The 17,733-nt window shown below is 46.0% G+C and overlaps 2 protein-coding genes across 4 annotated transcripts; one reads left to right on the top strand and one right to left on the bottom strand.

Moving 5' to 3' along the window:
- The first annotated feature begins 6,315 nt into the window (after window positions 1–6,315).
- PPP1R26 (protein phosphatase 1 regulatory subunit 26) lies at window positions 6,316–13,113 on the top strand. 3 transcript variants are annotated; one of them, XM_035113704.2, is made up of 2 exons: window positions 6,316–6,787; window positions 8,194–13,113. In XM_035113704.2, exon 2 carries the CDS (start codon window positions 8,255–8,257, stop codon window positions 11,558–11,560), a length of 3,306 nt encoding a protein of 1,101 aa, XP_034969595.1. In that variant the 5' UTR covers window positions 6,316–6,787; window positions 8,194–8,254; the 3' UTR covers window positions 11,561–13,113. The 3 variants fall into 3 exon arrangements, with proteins under 3 accessions (XP_034969595.1, XP_034969596.1, XP_034969597.1); XM_035113705.2 differs by having other exon boundaries at window positions 6,316–6,759; XM_035113706.2 differs by lacking the exon at window positions 6,316–6,787 and adding an exon at window positions 6,794–6,880.
- A 759-nt stretch (window positions 13,114–13,872) lies between these two features.
- On the bottom strand, window positions 13,873–16,963 carry PIERCE1 (piercer of microtubule wall 1). Its single transcript, XM_035113708.2, has 3 exons — window positions 16,772–16,963; window positions 16,048–16,126; window positions 13,873–14,450 (listed from the first exon to the last, which is right to left on the bottom strand). Exons 1-3 carry the CDS (start codon window positions 16,915–16,917, stop codon window positions 14,262–14,264), a joined length of 414 nt encoding a protein of 137 aa, XP_034969599.1. The 5' UTR covers window positions 16,918–16,963; the 3' UTR covers window positions 13,873–14,261.
- Between the last annotated feature and the right edge of the window lie 770 nt (window positions 16,964–17,733).

Below are 17,733 nucleotides of genomic sequence, written 5' to 3' on the forward strand. Positions count from 1 at the left end.
ATTCACTAGCATTTTACCAAGAATTTCTCCAAATGCATGTGTGCACAGAAATCACTTTCCACTACCTCTCATTTTAATTGCATATGGACATCAGTAGAGGCTGCTGGATCAGGCCAAAGGCAGCCCATCCAGTCAAGCATCCTGTTCTCACAGTGGCACCCCAGATACCCCAATGATAAACCCACAAGCAGGAGCTGAGCAAAAGAGGAGATCCCTATTGCTAATCCTCTGTGTTCCAAATAAACAAGTTTTCCTATGATTCAGCAGATTCATGGAAAGGGGTGACACCCTTAAAGTACAAAGACTTCCTTAGGCTGCTGCAAATCTGAAACAACCAAGAAAAACAGGTTTGCAAAGTGCTATTGTGGGGCCACAGCATGACAGCTCACTTTTATGGAGACTGTAACAGAGGCAGCAGCTGCATAGACTGAGCACATTTATTGCCCCTCCCTGAAGATCCCTGGGAACCGTAGTTTATCTCATACAGGGCTATAATTCCCAACACCCTAAACAAACTACAGTTCACAAGATTCAGGGGTAAATTTGCACAGCTGACATCCATAATGTTTTAGTATGGAAAACAAAACATCCTTGTCCATGCAGCCTGTCCCTCATCTTCTTGACAAGTCGTAACATTCTTGACAGCCGCTCACAATGATCCTAATAGGACTGGATAATGAGCCACCGCCCCTTTTATCCACACTGATAGGTAGCTCTAAGATTTTCATAAGCCATGTGGGTTTCTGATGTTAGAAGCCTGACATCATGTGGACATAAGTGATATTCCCACCAAAATATAAGAGTAGTCAAAGCTGTGGTGGATTGGGGCCTTCCCACTCTTGGGGTCCCTTCCAATGCTACAGTTCTACGATTCTGTGAAATGGCTCGTTTGGAAGCAATGTGCAATTTCTTTTTAACAAGGATTCCAGCTACAATGGAAGCTAGTTTTATTTGGCGGGCTGGGGAGGGGAATTACCTTAACATGAAGTGTTGAGCTTTTATTTTTGCTCAGGCACTGTGATGGATGAATGTCCAAGCCATTACCATCTAAGAGACGCCACAGGTATTTATTCAGGACAGCAAGCCTGCCAAAAAAGCAAGCCTGGGATTTGGCAGCTAGGGCAGAATGCCTCGCTCAGGGTTGTTGTTGTCTTCGCTATTCCTTTAAAGCCAATTTCTACTATACTGGCTTGATGAATAGACCACAAAGATTTGAGAAGTTATTTTAATGTGCACAATAAATTTTAATAGAGGCTGTTCTTGTCTGTGACCAGCAAAGCATGTCCAAAAAAATCTATAACTGAATCCATAGAATGGCAGAATTGTGGAGTTGAGAGGGAGCCCAAGGGTCATCTAGTCCAACCCCTTGCAGTGCAGCTTTGAAAAGGTTTTTTTAAAAAAATTATGAGTCATTCATCACCCCGCTCAATGTTGTTTTTGTAAGATGGCACCCAATAAAAAAAAACTGAAACAGGATTCCTAACAGTCCCAACTGGCAGTGACTTAGTGCTCAGGCCTCCCCACAGCAGCTGGGATCATAGAGTTGGGCTAAAGAGGTACACACTCAGGCAGCAATCTTTCAATGGCAACAAGCATCACATAGCACAAAGATAGATGAAAAAGTAGAGAGGTGCATCTCCTTTGTCTGTCTGAGTAGGAAGTTTCCAGCTTTGCGCTGGAAACAGTTCCCCCCCCCCCATCAGAAGCGGGAGGGAAGGAAGGCAGGATGGCAGCCAGTGCTGCTCAAGCACCCCTGGCCATCATTCAAGTCACCCCAGGGTGCCACAGCACACCGGTTGTAAAACCACTGCTTTAGATACTTGAAGATGGCTCTCATATCTCCTCTTCTCCAGGCCAAACATCCTCAAATCCCTCAACCATTTCTCATAAGGCTTGTTTGCCAGACCCTTCATCATATCAGACACCCTCCTGCTAATCAATATCTTTCTTAAACTATTGTGCCCAGAACTGGACCCAGAACCCCAGGTGGGGTCTGGCTAGGGCAGAATAGAGAGGTACTATATTATTACCATCCTGTCCTGACTGACAGTGCACAGTTGGGAGCAGGGACTTTCACAGAGCATTGCCCTTGAGGGGTGTAGAAAGTTACCAAATGCCCTGGCAATTAAGCCTGTGGTTTTATTATTTATTATATTTATATTCCACCAAGGAGCTCAAAGTGTCAAACATGGTTCTCCTCCGCATTTAATCCCCACAACACCTTGTGAGGTAGATTAGTCTGAGAGGCAGTGACTGGTCCAAGGTCACCCTGTGGAATTCATGGCCAAGTGGGGATTTGATCCTTGTCCTCCAAGGTCCTAGTCTGACACCACACTGGCTCACACAAGGAGAAGCCAAGGTAGAGTCATAGGACCAGGTATCCTATTTCCCACAGTTGCCCATTAAAAAAATGGTTCAGTAAACCCATAATAATCTGGCTTCCTGCTTGTCCAGCAGAATTGGACAAGTATCGTTTTAGCTTGAAACTGATACCTGACATGATTTGCTCCCTGGACCATTATAACATCTTTTGCCTGGGGCAACAATCAATTATCTAAAATGGATCTGCTCTGGAGAAATGGTCAAGAATGGTAGTTTGTTTTTTAAAAAGGTGGCCTGGGGGTAGTAAAAAATCAGCTAGGCAACATTTTTGGCAGAAATCGCTAACTGTCAGGATCTGCTTATTATACCACACTTGTTTCCCAGCCTTAGGAGCAGATCAGGCTTGCTTAATCCAGACTGATCTTTTCTGGAACCAGCTCCCTGTCAAAACAGCTGACCATCTGCTTCCCAGTGCCAAAGGCAACAGAATATGACGGGCAGCCTGTTCAAATGACTCTGTTGCCTGAATTGCTTCCTTTCAAATATCTGATGGGATATCATTAATGACAGCTAGGTCATTGAAACCTGCCTGTCGGAATCTCCTGCCTGCCCCAACTCTTAAACATTTGCTACAAAAAAAAAATTAAACCTATTTCCCACAGCAAAAATATAAAGTATGGATGTCACAGATGTGTATACATGCATATTTGTTTATAAACTTGTACCTTCAACCAAATAAAAATAAATAATAATAATAAACCTTCATGCTGGCTCACAACCAAGGCAATAGAATAGAGTAAAACTGTTAAACTAGATCCATAAAACATCGGCAACTAAGATCAATAAACATTGGAAGCAAAATCTACTTAACAGCTTTTGAGTCCAGGCACTAAAGTATGAAGCCCTGGTGAAAGAAATGTGTTTTTTTTTTCAGGATCCTCTAAATTGTAGGGCTTAAAAGAGTCGAAATCACTTAGGTACATATGAAGCTGTGTTCTACCAAATCAGACCACTGGTCTATCTAACTCAGATGTTGTAAACAGCTTTTAGATGTTTTATGATCAGGCATTGTATTAATTTTTAAGTAAATAAATAAATAAATCTGTATTGTCTGGCAGCGTATTTCCAAGGTTTCTGCAGGGATTTCTCCCAGTCCCACCTGGAAATGCTTCTGGGGTTTGAACCAGGGACCTTCTGCATGCAAAGCATCTGCTCTGCCACTGAGCTACGACCCCTTCCCCAATTTCTGATATTTCTCTTCTGGATGAGGGACACACACACACCTCACACACACACAGTGCCCTCCACCTAATATGTGCCAAGGAGCCATCACCTGAAGAAGTGATCTTCTGTGCATACAGTGTGCATACAGATTCAGTAATACTCCCTCTCAAACATCCCAAATTGTATAAAGAAGGGGTAACCAGCATGCTGCTCCCCAGAGATACTGTGGACTACAAGTTCATCGCTTGCTGTCTGGGACTGATGGGAGCTGTGGTTCATTACATCCGGAGAGCAACACATTTGCACCTTTGTTGCAAGGGGTGCCCCTTCTTGAATTTAACCTGGAAAGTTGTAACCAACAAAGCTACAGAGGGTTGGACAAATTTGTGGAGGAGAAGGATATTACTGGCTACTAGCTACAATGACTATGCTCTGCCTTCATGGTTGGAGGCAGTAATGCTTTTGAATACCAGTTGCTGGAAACTGGAGGAGGGAAAGGTTGCTGTCAGATCCTGCTTGAGGACTTCCCATAATGAGAATCTGCTAGCCACTGTGAGAACAGGATGCTGAACTAGATGGGCCACTTTTGGTCTGATTCAACAAGCTCTTCTTATGTTCTTAGTGGCGGGGATGGGGGGGTGGGGAGATGACAAAGTTGAAGCCAGCACCTTTAATTCTGAAGTTAATTTATATCACAGGATCTCTGCTCCTTTATGTGTTTGTGTGTGTGGAGAAGTGACCTCACATTAGGAGGGGAAAACAACTGGGGGCTTCTGAATAGGCAGGAAACAATTCCTCCCACGAGCAATTACTCCAGGAAAGCAATTTGAGATGGAGGCACTGGTTCCTCATATTGTGTTTCAATTTGAGGGTCAACAATCCAGCTAGGTGGTGTAGTTCTATAGCTGTAGCAATTGAGTTTTTCTGTGCATCGTGAAGTTGATGGGTACCAGAATCTGATGCCGAGACAGCCAGCATATTACAGGCCACCTCAATCTCTGCCAAGCAGTAGCAAAATTCTAGGGCTCTTGGCACTTAACCATGGTTTATGTTCCTTTGGACACTAGTGTTTTTAAGAAATCCTGTAGTATTTCTGTACTGTATTGTTTTTAAGAAATATGGTTTATCCACCGGTGGACATTACATCCCAGTAACGTCTCTTGTTGCTTTCCTAAATTCAGCAAGCTTGGGCCCAGAGCAAAGCCAGCCATGTTTCCCGGTCTTTTGGTGCAGCATCTCCTAGCCAGCACACATTGAGTTTTGCCCCTCCCTTCTTCTTCCCAAAAACCATTGCTCTAACTACTCAAGCCTCGTGTAAAAAGGGCATCTTTTTTCCTATGGTGACATCATGCCCCTGTAACCCTGGCAACGTCCTCTCCCAGCTCTGCTATTGTCTTTTGCTAACATATAGCTTTTGGATGAATTCCACCCCCTTTTTGTCTCTCACCTATTGTCAGGGTAATGACCCTGCCATCACCTGTCTTTGTTCTTTGATGGCACCTCTGTCAGCCAAACTTCTGAACAGAACTGACACAGCCTATATTTTTACACTGTGCCTGGCACCTTCCTGTAATACTCCAAATGCTAAATTCTACCATTTACTAGCGATAGTGTTGTTGTTGTTGTTACCCGATGAACTAGGTAAAGGTAAAGGGGCCCCTGACATCAGGTCCAGTCGTGCCCGACTCTGGGGTTGCGGCGCTCATCTCGCTCTATAGGCCGAGGGAGCCAGCGTTTGTCCGCAGACAGCTTCCGGGTCATGTGGCCAGCATGACAAAGCTGCTTCTGGCGAACCAGAGCAGCGCACGGAAACGCTGTTTACCTTCCCACCAGAGCGGTACCTATTTATCTACTTGCACTTTGATGTGCTTTCGAACTGCTAGGTAGGCAGGAGCTGGGACCAAGCAACAGGAGCTCACCCCGTCGCAGGGATTCGAACCGCCGACCTTCTGATCAGCAAGCCCTAGGTTCTGTGGTTTAACCCACAGCGCCACCTGGGTCCCTCTACCCGATGAACTAGGAAATGACAAACAGTGAATATATTCAGCTAATGTTTTCAGATAGCCTATTCCAAAGTTAGCCCTCTGATGTGACTCACCTAGGGCCAGGGGCATGAATAAGAGTGGTCCAAGCTATCTTGCCCTTGGAACATTCTCTTTAGCACCAATTTCCTTGGTGGTCTTTGAGTGTCACCCAAAGAAGAAATATTGTTATGAAATTGGGGGGGGGCAGATCCCCATAATTTTTTAATTTAGTAAATTTGCACAAACAGAAAGAGTTTTTGAGAGAAAATGAGCTGAAATGAAATAAATAAATTAGGGAAGTTAGGGAAGAAAGAAAAGGAAGAACAGGAAACTATGGTGAGAGGAAACAATAAACAAACAGATTTAGGAAGGGAGGAAGGAAATGTTAGAAAAGGAGAAGAAAGGAAGCAGGCTGAAAGAAACTAAGGCAGTGCAGAAGAAATACAGGAAGAAAGGGGGTGAATAAGTTTAGGAAGGAAATAAAAGGAAAAGATTTTGCAGTAAGAAAGGAAATAAATGTTAGGAAATAAGGAAAAGGAAGAAGATGCACTCTGAGGGGAAACTGAGGCAGAATGGAATAAAGCAGAGGTTTGGAAGGAAAGAAGGAAATTTAGGAAGGAAAGCAAAGGAAGGGGGAGCATTTTGTGGTTGACTAAGGCATAGAGAAAGTCAGGAGTGGAAACAGAAAAAAGTGGAGAAAGAGAAAATAAACGTTAGGAAGGAAGAGGAGCTTTGAGGTAAAACTGGAGCAGAGTGGAAGAAAGTGAAGAATGGTTTTGAAAAAGGAAGGAAAGGTTGAGAAGGCATCTGGGGGGTAACTGAGGCACAGGGAGACAGAAAGCAGACGGGGGGGGGAGAGAGAAAGCCCCACCCAAAATATCTCCCTGTGGTGGGAGGGGGGTTGCCTCCATTAACCCTTTCTTCCACTTGCCGCCGCCCTCTCCCCTCCACTGGCAGAGCCCGGGTCTCGACGTCTTCGCCGCCGCCTCCCCGCTCCTTCTCTTCTCGCGGGCGGAGGGACGGAGGCGGAGGGACGGAGGGACGGAACAGCCGGGCCGGTTTGAACCAGCGGAAGCGGCAGCAGCAGCAGAAGAAGACGGAGAAGAAGGGGGAAAGGCAGCGAAAGGGACGCCGGGCTAAGTCTTGGAGGCGGTCCCGTCCGCCCCTCCCGGTGGCTACTGCGGAGAAGGTGGAGGAGCTGTGTTCCCTCGGAGCATGTGAGACCGGGGAAGTAGCAGCGGAGGGCGGGAAATGGAGGCGGCTTGGCCCGGGTCCTGTTGGTACTGCGCAGGAGGCTGCTGGCGGTGGCGGTAGGCCCGGGAGTTTGCCTTGGCAACGAGGCCTTAGGGGGAGGAGGGCCTGGCAAAGGACGGAAGCGGGGCGTGCTGGGCGAAGGAGACAAGCAATGGCCGTTGCGGTTTTAGGGCGCTAGTTTGGCGCGGGAAGGGAGCCCAAGGCCAGGGGCGGCAGGGCAGGGGAGAAGAAGCGTTTTCCCCACTAATAATTATAATAATAATAATAATGTATTAAGTTTATTTGCCGCTTTTTTGCTATGGCAATTCGAAGCGACTTACAGAAAACGAAATACACATTGAAGCGAGGTGTGGCGGAATACGTTCGTCAAAACACCTCATCCTCCGTACCCATCAGGGCGAGGATTCACCTGCAGAGGCTGTTTCTTTAAAGCGGACACTCAGCGTGTATTTAAGGACACAGGATTTCATTGAAAACCGCCTTGTGCTGAGTTAGGCAACTGAGTTCCGTCCAGTTCAGTACTGTTTGCACTGACTGGCAGCAGCGGATCTCCAGGGTCCAGTCCTGCCTGAGGATGCCAGGGGTTGGGATTCAGCATGGGACTCAGCATGCAAGGCAGGTGCACAGGAAGCTACCTTCTACAGATCCAGAGGAACTGGTTCATCTAGCTCAGTATTCATCTAGCTCACTCATTGGCAGAGTCCAGACGGTCTTTCCCAGCCCTACCTGGAGATGCCATAGGGCAGGCATGTGCTAAGTCCGTTTCGGGGGCCTAATCCAGCCCACTGGTTGGTTTAATCCAGCCCCTGTGGCAATTTATTTCTTGGGGTAAAATCCTAAAAAAAAACCTCAACTTCAATCCTAAAAAACCCCTCAACAACTTTGGGGTAAAATAAAATTTTAAAAGGTCAATAACTTTAATCCTTTAAAAAAGTCAACAACTTTAGTTAGCCCTTTGGTCGGCCCTCATGGCCCTTCACTTCATGAAATCTGGCCCTCTTTGATAAAAGTTTGGACATCACTGCCATAGGGGTTTGAACCTGGAACTGAGCAAAGCATGTGCTCTACTACTGAGCTATGGCCCTTCCCTAAATTTGCATATCCTAATTTACATGTACAGGTACAAGTTTAGAAATTGTGACTGTGACTTTGTCAGTGGTGGTGCATTTGCTTTGCATATAGGAGGTTCCAGGTTCAATCCTCAATGGCATCTCCAGATAGGACTTAACAGCCCTTCATCTGCTATTGAAAGGGTATTAGTTAATATAGAACATGTCATATGTAGAATTTGATTGGGAAACTTCAATGCATTGGCTTTCTGCATAACTGGCATTGTGTTAATATGCATCTTTTCTTTCCTTTGTGTTAGGATGGTGTAACAACTTGCCTGAGAACCAGTACTTGAGAGGGCCTCCTTGCTACCAATTGGGATGTTTCTCATGAACACCCCCCCTTTGGTGGCCCTCCAGAGGACATGGGAGCCCTTTGTCCCATCAAGGAACTGCAGGTACCCCATCTGCTTCTCAGAATCTGAAGATGACATTGCTAGGACAGCTGTCAGTGCCAAAGTTCAGGTGATTATTAACAACCTCCAGAGCGAAGAGGCATCCTTGGATGCCAGCTGCAGTGAATATGGCTGCCTTATGCAGAAAAAGCAGAAAGGAACCAAGGTCAGGAGCCCCAAGCTCAGGGCCAGCGGCAGGACGCTGCAGAAACACATTGAATACACCCAGAGTCACAGCCCTGCCGACTCTGATGGCATGGAGGTGGAAGAGAGCTCAGAATTTGGCCCTCTCTTGCTGAATTCTGATAGTGATGATTCCGTTGACCGAGACATAGAAGAGGCCATCCAGGAGTATCTGAAAAACAAAGGCCAGTGCATTTCTCCACTGCCAAGCGAGGCCAAGAATTTGCACAGTGTAGACAATGCAGCTTGTAGTTTGTTCCCTACAGATGGGAAGTTGAATGAGGTTCAGTGCCCCTGTTCCCGCAATTACTTTGAGGGAGACACTGCTTCCTCCCCGTGCAGTGTGAGCAGCAACGACTCTTTTGAACAGAGCATCGAAGCTGAGATAGAGCAATTCTTAAATGAGAAGAAACAGCAGTCAAGGAAAAAGGATATAACACTGGGGCATAGTAAACTTCACCAGAAAGAGACAGTTAGGAACCGGAAAGAAAGTGGGCGAAGATATCTGAAGCAAGAGCGGGGCAAGGCGCTCTTCTTAAGGCACCACCTGGAACTCGGAGGCACCAATGCTCCTTCTAAACAGGAGTCAAAAACCAATGGAGAGGAGCTTGGTGACTTCAGTACAACAGGCCAAGCACCCTTGAAAACACCTTTGGCTGGTCATTCCTGCATCCTGGAGCAAAGCAGAAAAGGCAAGAAAAGGCAGGCACTTTGGAAAGCCAGGGAAAAGCAAACCCTTCAAAGCATAGACATCTCTGATTCAAGTAGTGACGATGGCATTGAAGAAGCTATCCAGCTGTATCAGCTGGAGAAAACCAGGAAGGCAGCAGACTCCAAAGCAGGCCATGCTCCTTTTCCGAAAGAAGAGTTTGGGGCCATCAGGATAAAAGACATATCCGCCAGGTTGATGATCCGTTCAGTAAAAGGTGCCTTGCCAGAGATCCCCAGGAAAGCTTTGAGCAGGAAGGGGAGGCAAAACTGCTCTAAAGCAGCAGAATTAAATAAGTTCCATACCATTTGCAGCAAGACAGCAGAGAAAGGCAATGTTGGCCATACTCTGGAAGATGGCTTTGCCAAGTGTGCACTCACCTTCCAGGCCTCTTGCAGGACAGACACTGCTGCTGAGCTGATGTGTGCAGAAGCCATCCTGGACATCTCCAAGACCATTTTACCTCTCCCTACAGGAAGCAGCAACAGCAGGTCATTTGCCACAAGTGATCCTTCATTCTGCTCCCAGAGTGTGCCGCCTTTCCAAATTGAAAGTGACAGCGACAGCGTGAACAGCGATGACAGCATTGAGCAAGAGATAAGAACTTTTTTGGCGGTCAAAGCACAAGCAGGAGGCCTTGTAGCAAAAAATGAAGGGGTCTCACATATTGCCCAAATTTCTCCCTTCTCTGGGCAACCATTAAAACTGTCACCAAGTCAAAAAAGGAAACCCAAGGCAGGAAGCAAGCAAGGCCAAAGCACACAACTAGTGCTGTCAGATATGCCCCAAGGGGAAGGTGGTTTGAGCATACTGAAAAACAATAAGGTTGGAGGGGCAGTGGCTAGCTGCCAACAAGATGCTGTAACCATTGCCAGTTTAATAGATTTTGGAAACCCTTTGTCACAAGGACAGCTTGGTGCTAGAGAACTTTTTAAAAGCATGGCATGGGGTCAACAGAAGTACATCATAGAGGATAAGAGCAGTTCTTTTGACAGTGATGAGGACTTGGACACAGCCATCAAGGACCTCTTGAGGTCCAAGCGAAAGTTAAAGAAGAAGCCCAAAGACCAAAGAATCCTGTGCAAGAAGAGAGTCCGGTTTAGTGAGACAGAGATGCAGATTCTGGGGGATAAAAAAACAGACTACAAACCCAAAGCTCCCTCCTTGCTGAAGAGTTGCCTCATGAGCCCCGGAATAAACTTTGGGGAAGAGGATGCAAAGAAAGGGCTCCGAAGCATCATGAAGTCCCAAAGTGTAAAAGCCACAGAGTGTGTGTTGGAATTTAAAAAGGAATGCCACACTAAGTCAGTGGCAGGGCCTAAAACTTGGGATGGAGCAAAAAGCAATCAGTGTCTTTGGGCTGCCACATCCCTGACAGACAACAGCAGCTCCATGGATAGTGATGACAGCATCGAGCAAGAAATCCAGAGGTTCTTGGCAGAAAAGGCTAAAGATTCCACAGAAGTACCCAGAGCCGATGGGATTGTTGAGACCTTGCAAATTGATAAACCCCAAACAGCCGTATCTAAAGCCAAGCACCAGCTATTCAGAGACGGAGGCAATACCTTGCTGGAATGGAGTAAAAAAGCAAAGAAGGCAGGTCCACTTATGATTGTGTTGAGAAGTTCTCTGAAGGCTGAAGAAGAGACAATGCAAAATGTTTCTCATTGTGACATGCAGGTGGTCTCTTCTGAGTGGGATCTGTGCAGTCAAGGTACTGTGCAAACAAAAAGATCTGGTTTACCTGCAAAACATGCAGTGGTTCAAAGAAAGGTTGGCTATGATAGCAAGCTTGACCAAAGAAACATTCCACCTGGGAAGGGCAAATCTGAGAACTTTAAATCACAAAATTACTTTAAGTCATTGTCTTCTTTCAAAAGGAAAAGCCCATATGAGTTCAAAGTTTCCAGCAAGTTTATAGCAGGCCTCAGAAGCACTCAGAATAAAAAAAAACCTGTGCTTGTGGGGAAAGGGCAGGGTGAAGAGCTGTCATTCAAGAGGCAGGGAGGTGTCCCAGTATCAGATTTGCTTGGTAAGAGGCGGATGGTGAGACTGCAGAGAGAGAGGGTTCTAAGATCCAGGTGTCAGGCAGGATTTAAAGAGGCAGATTTATCTTCAGGAGGGGCTTGTCCCTTTTTGACTGAGAGGCAAGGGGAAACAGAGGAAGTTTATTTATGCAATGAAGCAGTCAACCTAGCAGATATTAAACCTTTGGAGCCTTGCTGCAGGAGGGACTCCAGCCATGGTTTTCCTTTGCATGTACCCAGCACAACTAATGACCAAGGGGTCAGAGTTACTGTAGCACAGTGTCCTGCCATGCTGAGTTCCCTGATGGGGTAGAAGGGGAAACCCAGGAGCTTCACACCAGTTGGGAGGAGTGTAGTAAAGTTCCCAGCAGCTCTTATAGTTTGCAACAGATGGAGAATCCTTGATTGGCCAGGATAGGCTAGCAGAGGAGCAAACCCAGAAAGTTTTAGAGGAAGGCTGTGCAGAATTTTTAGGTGTAACCCCAGTGGTGTATGCACACTGGTGAAAAGCAAGGTCTCCAGTTGGAAGGGCTTTATTTTTTACAGCATCTGTGTGTGGGTTTGTTTGTTTTTTTAAGGTAAAAGCCTGCATTACAGTTAGGTTTTCTGACATCTTGATTAATCTTCATGCTGGAAGGGGTGAGGATTTTGTTGCAGCTTATGAAGATTGGGATGAATGTTCTTTTCCTCACCTTCCCCTGCATCATCCTTGAGTTACAAGGACAGAATCTTATAATTGTAGAGTTTGAAGGAATCCAAAGGGTCATCTAGCCCAACTCCATTATCTACTCTGCACCTCAAGATCCACCGACAGTGGAAAACCTATGCCTCCCCCCGACCAGGAGATTTATCCTTATCAGATAAAGAAAATGTAATCTTTATTAAGCAGCCCAGAGTGTCGTGGTCTTCAAAGTATTCAAAATGGAAAGAGAATTTGGGACAAATGCCGACAGTATATATTTCCATTGAAGGAATCTGTCACCTATTACATGGACTTGATTCCCCTCCCCTCCCTTTTTAAAGACTGTTCTAAGTTATTTTAAAAGTGCTTTAGGAGAGTCTTTTTGTAACAGTGTATAGAGCACCCCTAACTGCAGAGAACTGTAGTTCATGTTCATTGGGATTGGAAAACTTGTGGGGTCTCCAGATGTTGCTGGAGTAAAACTCCCATTATCCCCACCCACTGGTCATGCTGGTATAGAGCTGATGGGAGTTGGAATCTAACAATATCTGGAGGGTGCAGGAGTTTCCCCACCCACTTATCACAGACAATGAATATAACTCTGGTCTGAGACTTTTGACCTTATTCTTAGAACAGCCTTCCCCAGCCTCCTGGAGCTGATGGGAGTTGTAGTCCAGAACTTCTGGAAGGCACCTGGTTGGTGAGGGCTGTCTTAAACACTTCCACAGAGTCAAGTGTTTCTTTCCAAGAGCAGGTATATTGAAGTTACTTCTGCCTTCCTTCATAGAAGATAAACGTGATAGCAGAAAGTGGTTGCATCTCAGAATCTGCATTTTTCCCCCTCCAATTAGTCTGTATTTTTTTAATGCTGCTTTCACATCTCATTTTACATTGAAACCTCATGGCAATCTGCCTCTTCTCACTATAAACCCTTACTATAAATTCTTCTATTGCTCTTTAAACCCCCAGATCAGTTTATGGGGACCCTCGGGGCAGGGGGGGGGAGGGTGCATCTGTATTCATGACTCAAATTGCAGTACTTTGTAGCTTGTGGTTTCGATTCTGTCTGACTGAAGAAGCACTTTTGAACTTGTTTTGTATATAAGAAGTGGTGTACATTCATACATTCATACATTTATAAGATTTAATAAACTAGGTTCAGAGTTTGAACCATGAAACCAAAAGTGTTTTCTTTTTTAATGTCTCAGATGTTTCAGAGAGATTTAGGTCCACAACCACCACATGGTCCTCTGTTGTTTATCTTACTCAGGCCATTTCCAAAGGGGCTTTGTCCACCATCTTAAGGTGTAAGCAGAAAGGAACAGTTGTATTCTGTACCCCAGTCAATAATGGAGCCTACTAGATCAGGCCAGAGGGGTCCCATCTAGTCCAGCATCCGTTTCTTACAGTGGCCAACCAAAACCCCCAATGGGAAGAAGCCCAAAAGCAAGACCAGAGCAAGAGAGCATCTCTCTCCACTTATGATTCCCAGCAACTGCTATTCAGAGGCATGCTAGCTCCCAACAGCAAGGAAGAACGAAAGAAAAGCCTGCTGAAAAGGTGCCTGCCTGGTTTCAATAGCCAGGGTGTTCCAGAGTGATAGGTGCTGCCATACTAAAAGATGGATTTCTTACAAATGGGGAATGAGTATTATGTGGCACCTGTAACAGTGTCAGTTTCACAGGTTGAAGCAGTCATGTGAGCATTTGCGGAGTAAGGTAATCTCGCAGGTAAACTCATCCCAAGTTTCTGGACCTCATTGTTCTGAATAAAATAGGAACATAAGTGGCCATATTCCAGCTCTGACTGTTAATCCACCTAACTCAGTATTGCCTACAATGACTGGTCTTCCCAGAGTTTCCAAAGTCTCTCCAGGGTTTCAGGCAGGGCGTTCCCAGCCCTAGCTGGAGATGCCAGCAGGGATTGAACCCAGGACCTTCGACATGTTCACCAATGAGCTACAGCCCTTCCCCAAGTGTGAAGGCAGACAATGCATGCAGATTGCAGATTCCTAACATTTTAATGATTGACACAATAGTTGTTACACGGTAACCTTAATTAAACCTAACAGTGATATTCTCTGCAAGCTCTTTGCCCTGGATGCAATCCAAAGCCATTTAACCCCACTTGTTGAAATCTGTAAGAGCTTTCTAGATAAAGAGGAGCATGTAGGCAGAAATTGTTCACTGAAACTAGGGGTGGGGGCCACAGAAAAAAGTTGTTTTTTCAGGAGTTTCAAAGTAGTCAGTTTTTATAATCATTCCTTGGTGTCGTTAGTTAGGATAAAGGAGTGAAAGCTTAAATGGGCAGCAACTTGGCTTCCAGGTGCCCCCTACTCGCAAAAGGATGGCCCCCCTGTCCTGTAACTGGGGTGGAAGTTGAGCGTGTCAAAGCAGGTGATGAAGTTTTCTGAGCCTGTCACATAGCTCTTTTCTGTGGTGGTGTTGATCCCGGTGTTCTGGTATGGGCCAAACTTCACAAGCTGGTTTGAGAAGGCATGTGGGGAAACATGGAAGCTGGTCTGTTGGGAAGAAAGTAGGATGTGAACGATTATCTGGAACCCCGAGACTAGTAAATTAACTTGAGTAGCTCAGACCACAGGGAACCCCCTCTAGGCACACAAAATGGAAAAAAAAATAGGAACCTGTGCACTAAGGACACTGACTCCTGCCTAGAAGTCAGGGAAGTCACCCTGCAGTCTGTATAAGAACATAAGGAGACCCAGCTGGATCAGAACACAGGGCCCACCCAGTCCAGTTTCCCATTCTTACAGTCCTACCAGAGGCCCGATATGGGAAACCCACAAGCAGAATTCCTAGTGGAAAAGTCTTTGCCAGTTGGCAATTCCCAGCAATGTATTCAGAGGCATACTGACTCCAGCATCAGAATTAGCATGTAGAACCTAAGGACCTAAAAATAGCTCTGCTGGATTAGGCCAAAGGCATATCTAGTCCAGCATGCTGTCATCACAGTGGCCATGCAGATGCCTGCTATCAGAAGTTCCCAAGCAGGACCAGAGCGCATGAGCAACACTCCCATCCTGCGGTTTCCAGCAACAGGCATTCAGAAGCATTATTGCCTCTTAGCTTATGGAGGCAGAGCATAGCCACCTTGCCTAGTAGCCATCAATAGCCCTCTTCTCCATGCACACACAGTTGTCCATGTCCCTAATGATCAACTCGCTCACAATTATGGCACCCCAGAGGACTATCATAATGAGGATAACTTCTCTCAAAGAACAGGTCCTTTTCTAAGGGGCAATTTCCCTCTTTCTTAGGGACAATTAAAAGTAAGATTCCAGCAGCATTTTGAGTGCTCTTCTCATGGAGCAACTCATGATATTTTATTCATTATTATAATATCAGACCACACTTCCATTAAAAATGCAGCAATACAAAATTGCTGGTGTATCTGCTTATTTTCTTCTAAAAACATCAATACATACTGATCGGGGGGGGTTGGGGGGGGTTAAGCCATGCTCTAAAGGCCTGTCTGGGTAACACCATTTTAAGGAGATATTAAAAAATGAAAAAAATGATTCCTACCAAACCTCCACTGGCAGGGAGTTACACAGGGCAGGGCCTCCCTAATAAAGGCTGAATGAACCAGTGTGGTGTAGTGGTTAGAGTGCTGGAGTAGGACCTGGGAGGCCTGGGTTCGAATCCCCACTCGTCACGAAGTGCACTGGGTGTGATCTTGAGCCAGCCTACCTCGAAGGGATGTTAGGAGAAGAAACCGGGGACATGTACAGTGTTGTGGTTAAAGTTGTTGGACTAGGACCTGGGAGAGACCAGGGTTCAATTCCCTACTCACCATGAAGCACACTGGGCATGACATTGGGCCAGGCCAGGCCCTGCCTATCACCCAAACCTACATTGCAGGGTTGTTGTGGAGATTGAGCAAAGGCAGAACCAAGTATGCCACCTTGAGCTCCTTGAAGAAGAAAAAAGCGGGATATAAATAAAATACATAACCTCAGTGATTGACGTAGAGCATAAGAGATCAAGTGCTTCTTAAGGTATACTTTGGCCTCATGATTTCTAGGGCTCTGTGAATTAACACAAGGGCCATGAACCTGTCTGGGGCACAACTTAACAAGTCAGCAAAACTGCTCATACCGGCATGTCATGCACCGTGGGGGGTTTCCCACCGTAGTCCATGTTGGTGGTCCTGAACAGTGGGTTGGGCTCTTTATATCTGAAAGACAGGATTCCAGTTGAATATAGGTAATCACACTTTTCCTATTACTATTAGGACAACCAATGTTGGCAGAAGAATTGGTCATATATATGATCTTAGCAGCTCGGACAGTAATTGCAATTCAATGGGGGGGACCCCCAAAACTGACACTGGACACTCGGTACCACTCACTCTGGAACAGAGCTAAAATGGGTTAAATTACATATGATTTGAGATCCCAACAGGGACTAAAACTTCCAGACACTTTTTATGTGATTTGGCATTCCTTTATGACGTAAACAGCAGAACCATCATTTTCAGGACAAACCTCATCACAAGCCTGGCAAATGTGAAAGTAGTCTTTACTACGGCAGCAGTTTCATTATTTTAACCTCTGTGCACTGGATTTGCTATGTGCCTACTTTGTAGTTCCATTTTTCATGTTTTAATTTGCATCTGTTATAACAGTTCTCCTTGTTTTATATACACGATAAAATGATATTTAATCATATTTACAAAAAGAAAAAAGCAGGCACTGACTGGCAGCTGCTCTCCAGAGTTTCAGGCAAGGTTCTTCTCCCCACCCCACACCCAACTTGGTGATTCCTTGAGGGGAGGGCACACCTGTTTGCAAAGCAGGTGCCCACCATCCATCCCTCTCACCTGTAGCCTCGGAACCATCCAGGGTTGTTGAATCGGGGAGGCAAGGTTGGATCCACTCTGTAGTAATCAGAGGTCCTCTGTCCCACCTCCCCATCCTTTTTCTCAAGGGAGACTGTTGTGCCTGGGCAAACCTGTTCCTGGGACATTGCAGAGAGAAGGGGCTATTTTGGGGGGGAGGTTGTAACTCTCTTTCTGAAAGCCTGCAGTGAGGGGGGGGGGGAGTGGCAAGAAAGAACCCAGACCTCAAAGATGGTGGTTGGTTCTTGTGTAGAAACAAAGCCACTGGGTTGCTAGGAAACCCTACGAAGCAGGAACAGCTCTTAAAGGGACCAGCGTCCGAGAATATCGGTATGGATTTGACACCCAGTAATACTAGGCAGTGTTGTGTGGTAGTTACAGCAAGGTTCAAATCCCCACTCAGTCAGGAAGCTTATTCAGTGGCCTTGGGCCTCTCACTGACCAATCTACCTCACAGGGCTGTTGTACACCACCTTGAGCTCCATGGAGGAAAGATGGGCTGTAAATCAAATTCATAATACATAGGACAGGACCACCAAGTCCCACCCACCCCCGTCTCTGGATTGATAGTGGGTCAAACCACCGGTTCATCTAGCTCAATATTGCAGACACTGACTGGCAGCAGCTCTCCAAGGTTTCAGATGGGACATTCTTAGCCCTATCTTGAGATGCCAGTGGGGGTTGAACCTGGGACCTTCTGAATGCAAAGCAGGTGCTGGAGTCTGGACCACTGGGCTACAGCCCTTCCCCTGAAAATAATATAAAATTCTAGAGCTCCTAGCCCTGAAAAAAGCCTGCATTAAAACAGGAACATGGGTCCATATAGCTCAGTGCTGTCTACACTGAATGGCAGCAGCTTCTCGGGGCTTCAGACATAAGTCATCCCCCAACCCTACCTGGAAATGCTTCAGTGGGCATTGAACCTGAGACCTTCTGCATGCAAA

Source organism: Zootoca vivipara, chromosome Z (genome assembly GCF_963506605.1).
Source record: "Zootoca vivipara chromosome Z, rZooViv1.1, whole genome shotgun sequence".
NCBI lineage: Eukaryota > Metazoa > Chordata > Lepidosauria > Squamata > Lacertidae > Zootoca > Zootoca vivipara.

Bases quoted from the DNA above. Each gene is read 5' to 3' on its own strand.
- PIERCE1 (XM_035113708.2), bottom strand. From the start codon at position 16,917: ATGTCCCAGGAACAGGTTTGCCCAGGCACAACAGTCTCCCTTGAGAAA. The intron at 16,127-16,771 runs GTGAGAGGGATG...CCTGTCTTTCAG, and splicing joins GGATGGTTCCGAGGCTACAG to ATATAAAGAGCCCAACCCAC. The intron at 14,451-16,047 runs GTATGAGCAGTT...TCTTCCCAACAG, and splicing joins CCACGGTGCATGACATGCCG to ACCAGCTTCCATGTTTCCCC.
- PPP1R26 (XM_035113704.2), top strand. From the start codon at position 8,255: ATGTTTCTCATGAACACCCCCCCTTTGGTGGCCCTCCAGAGGACATGG.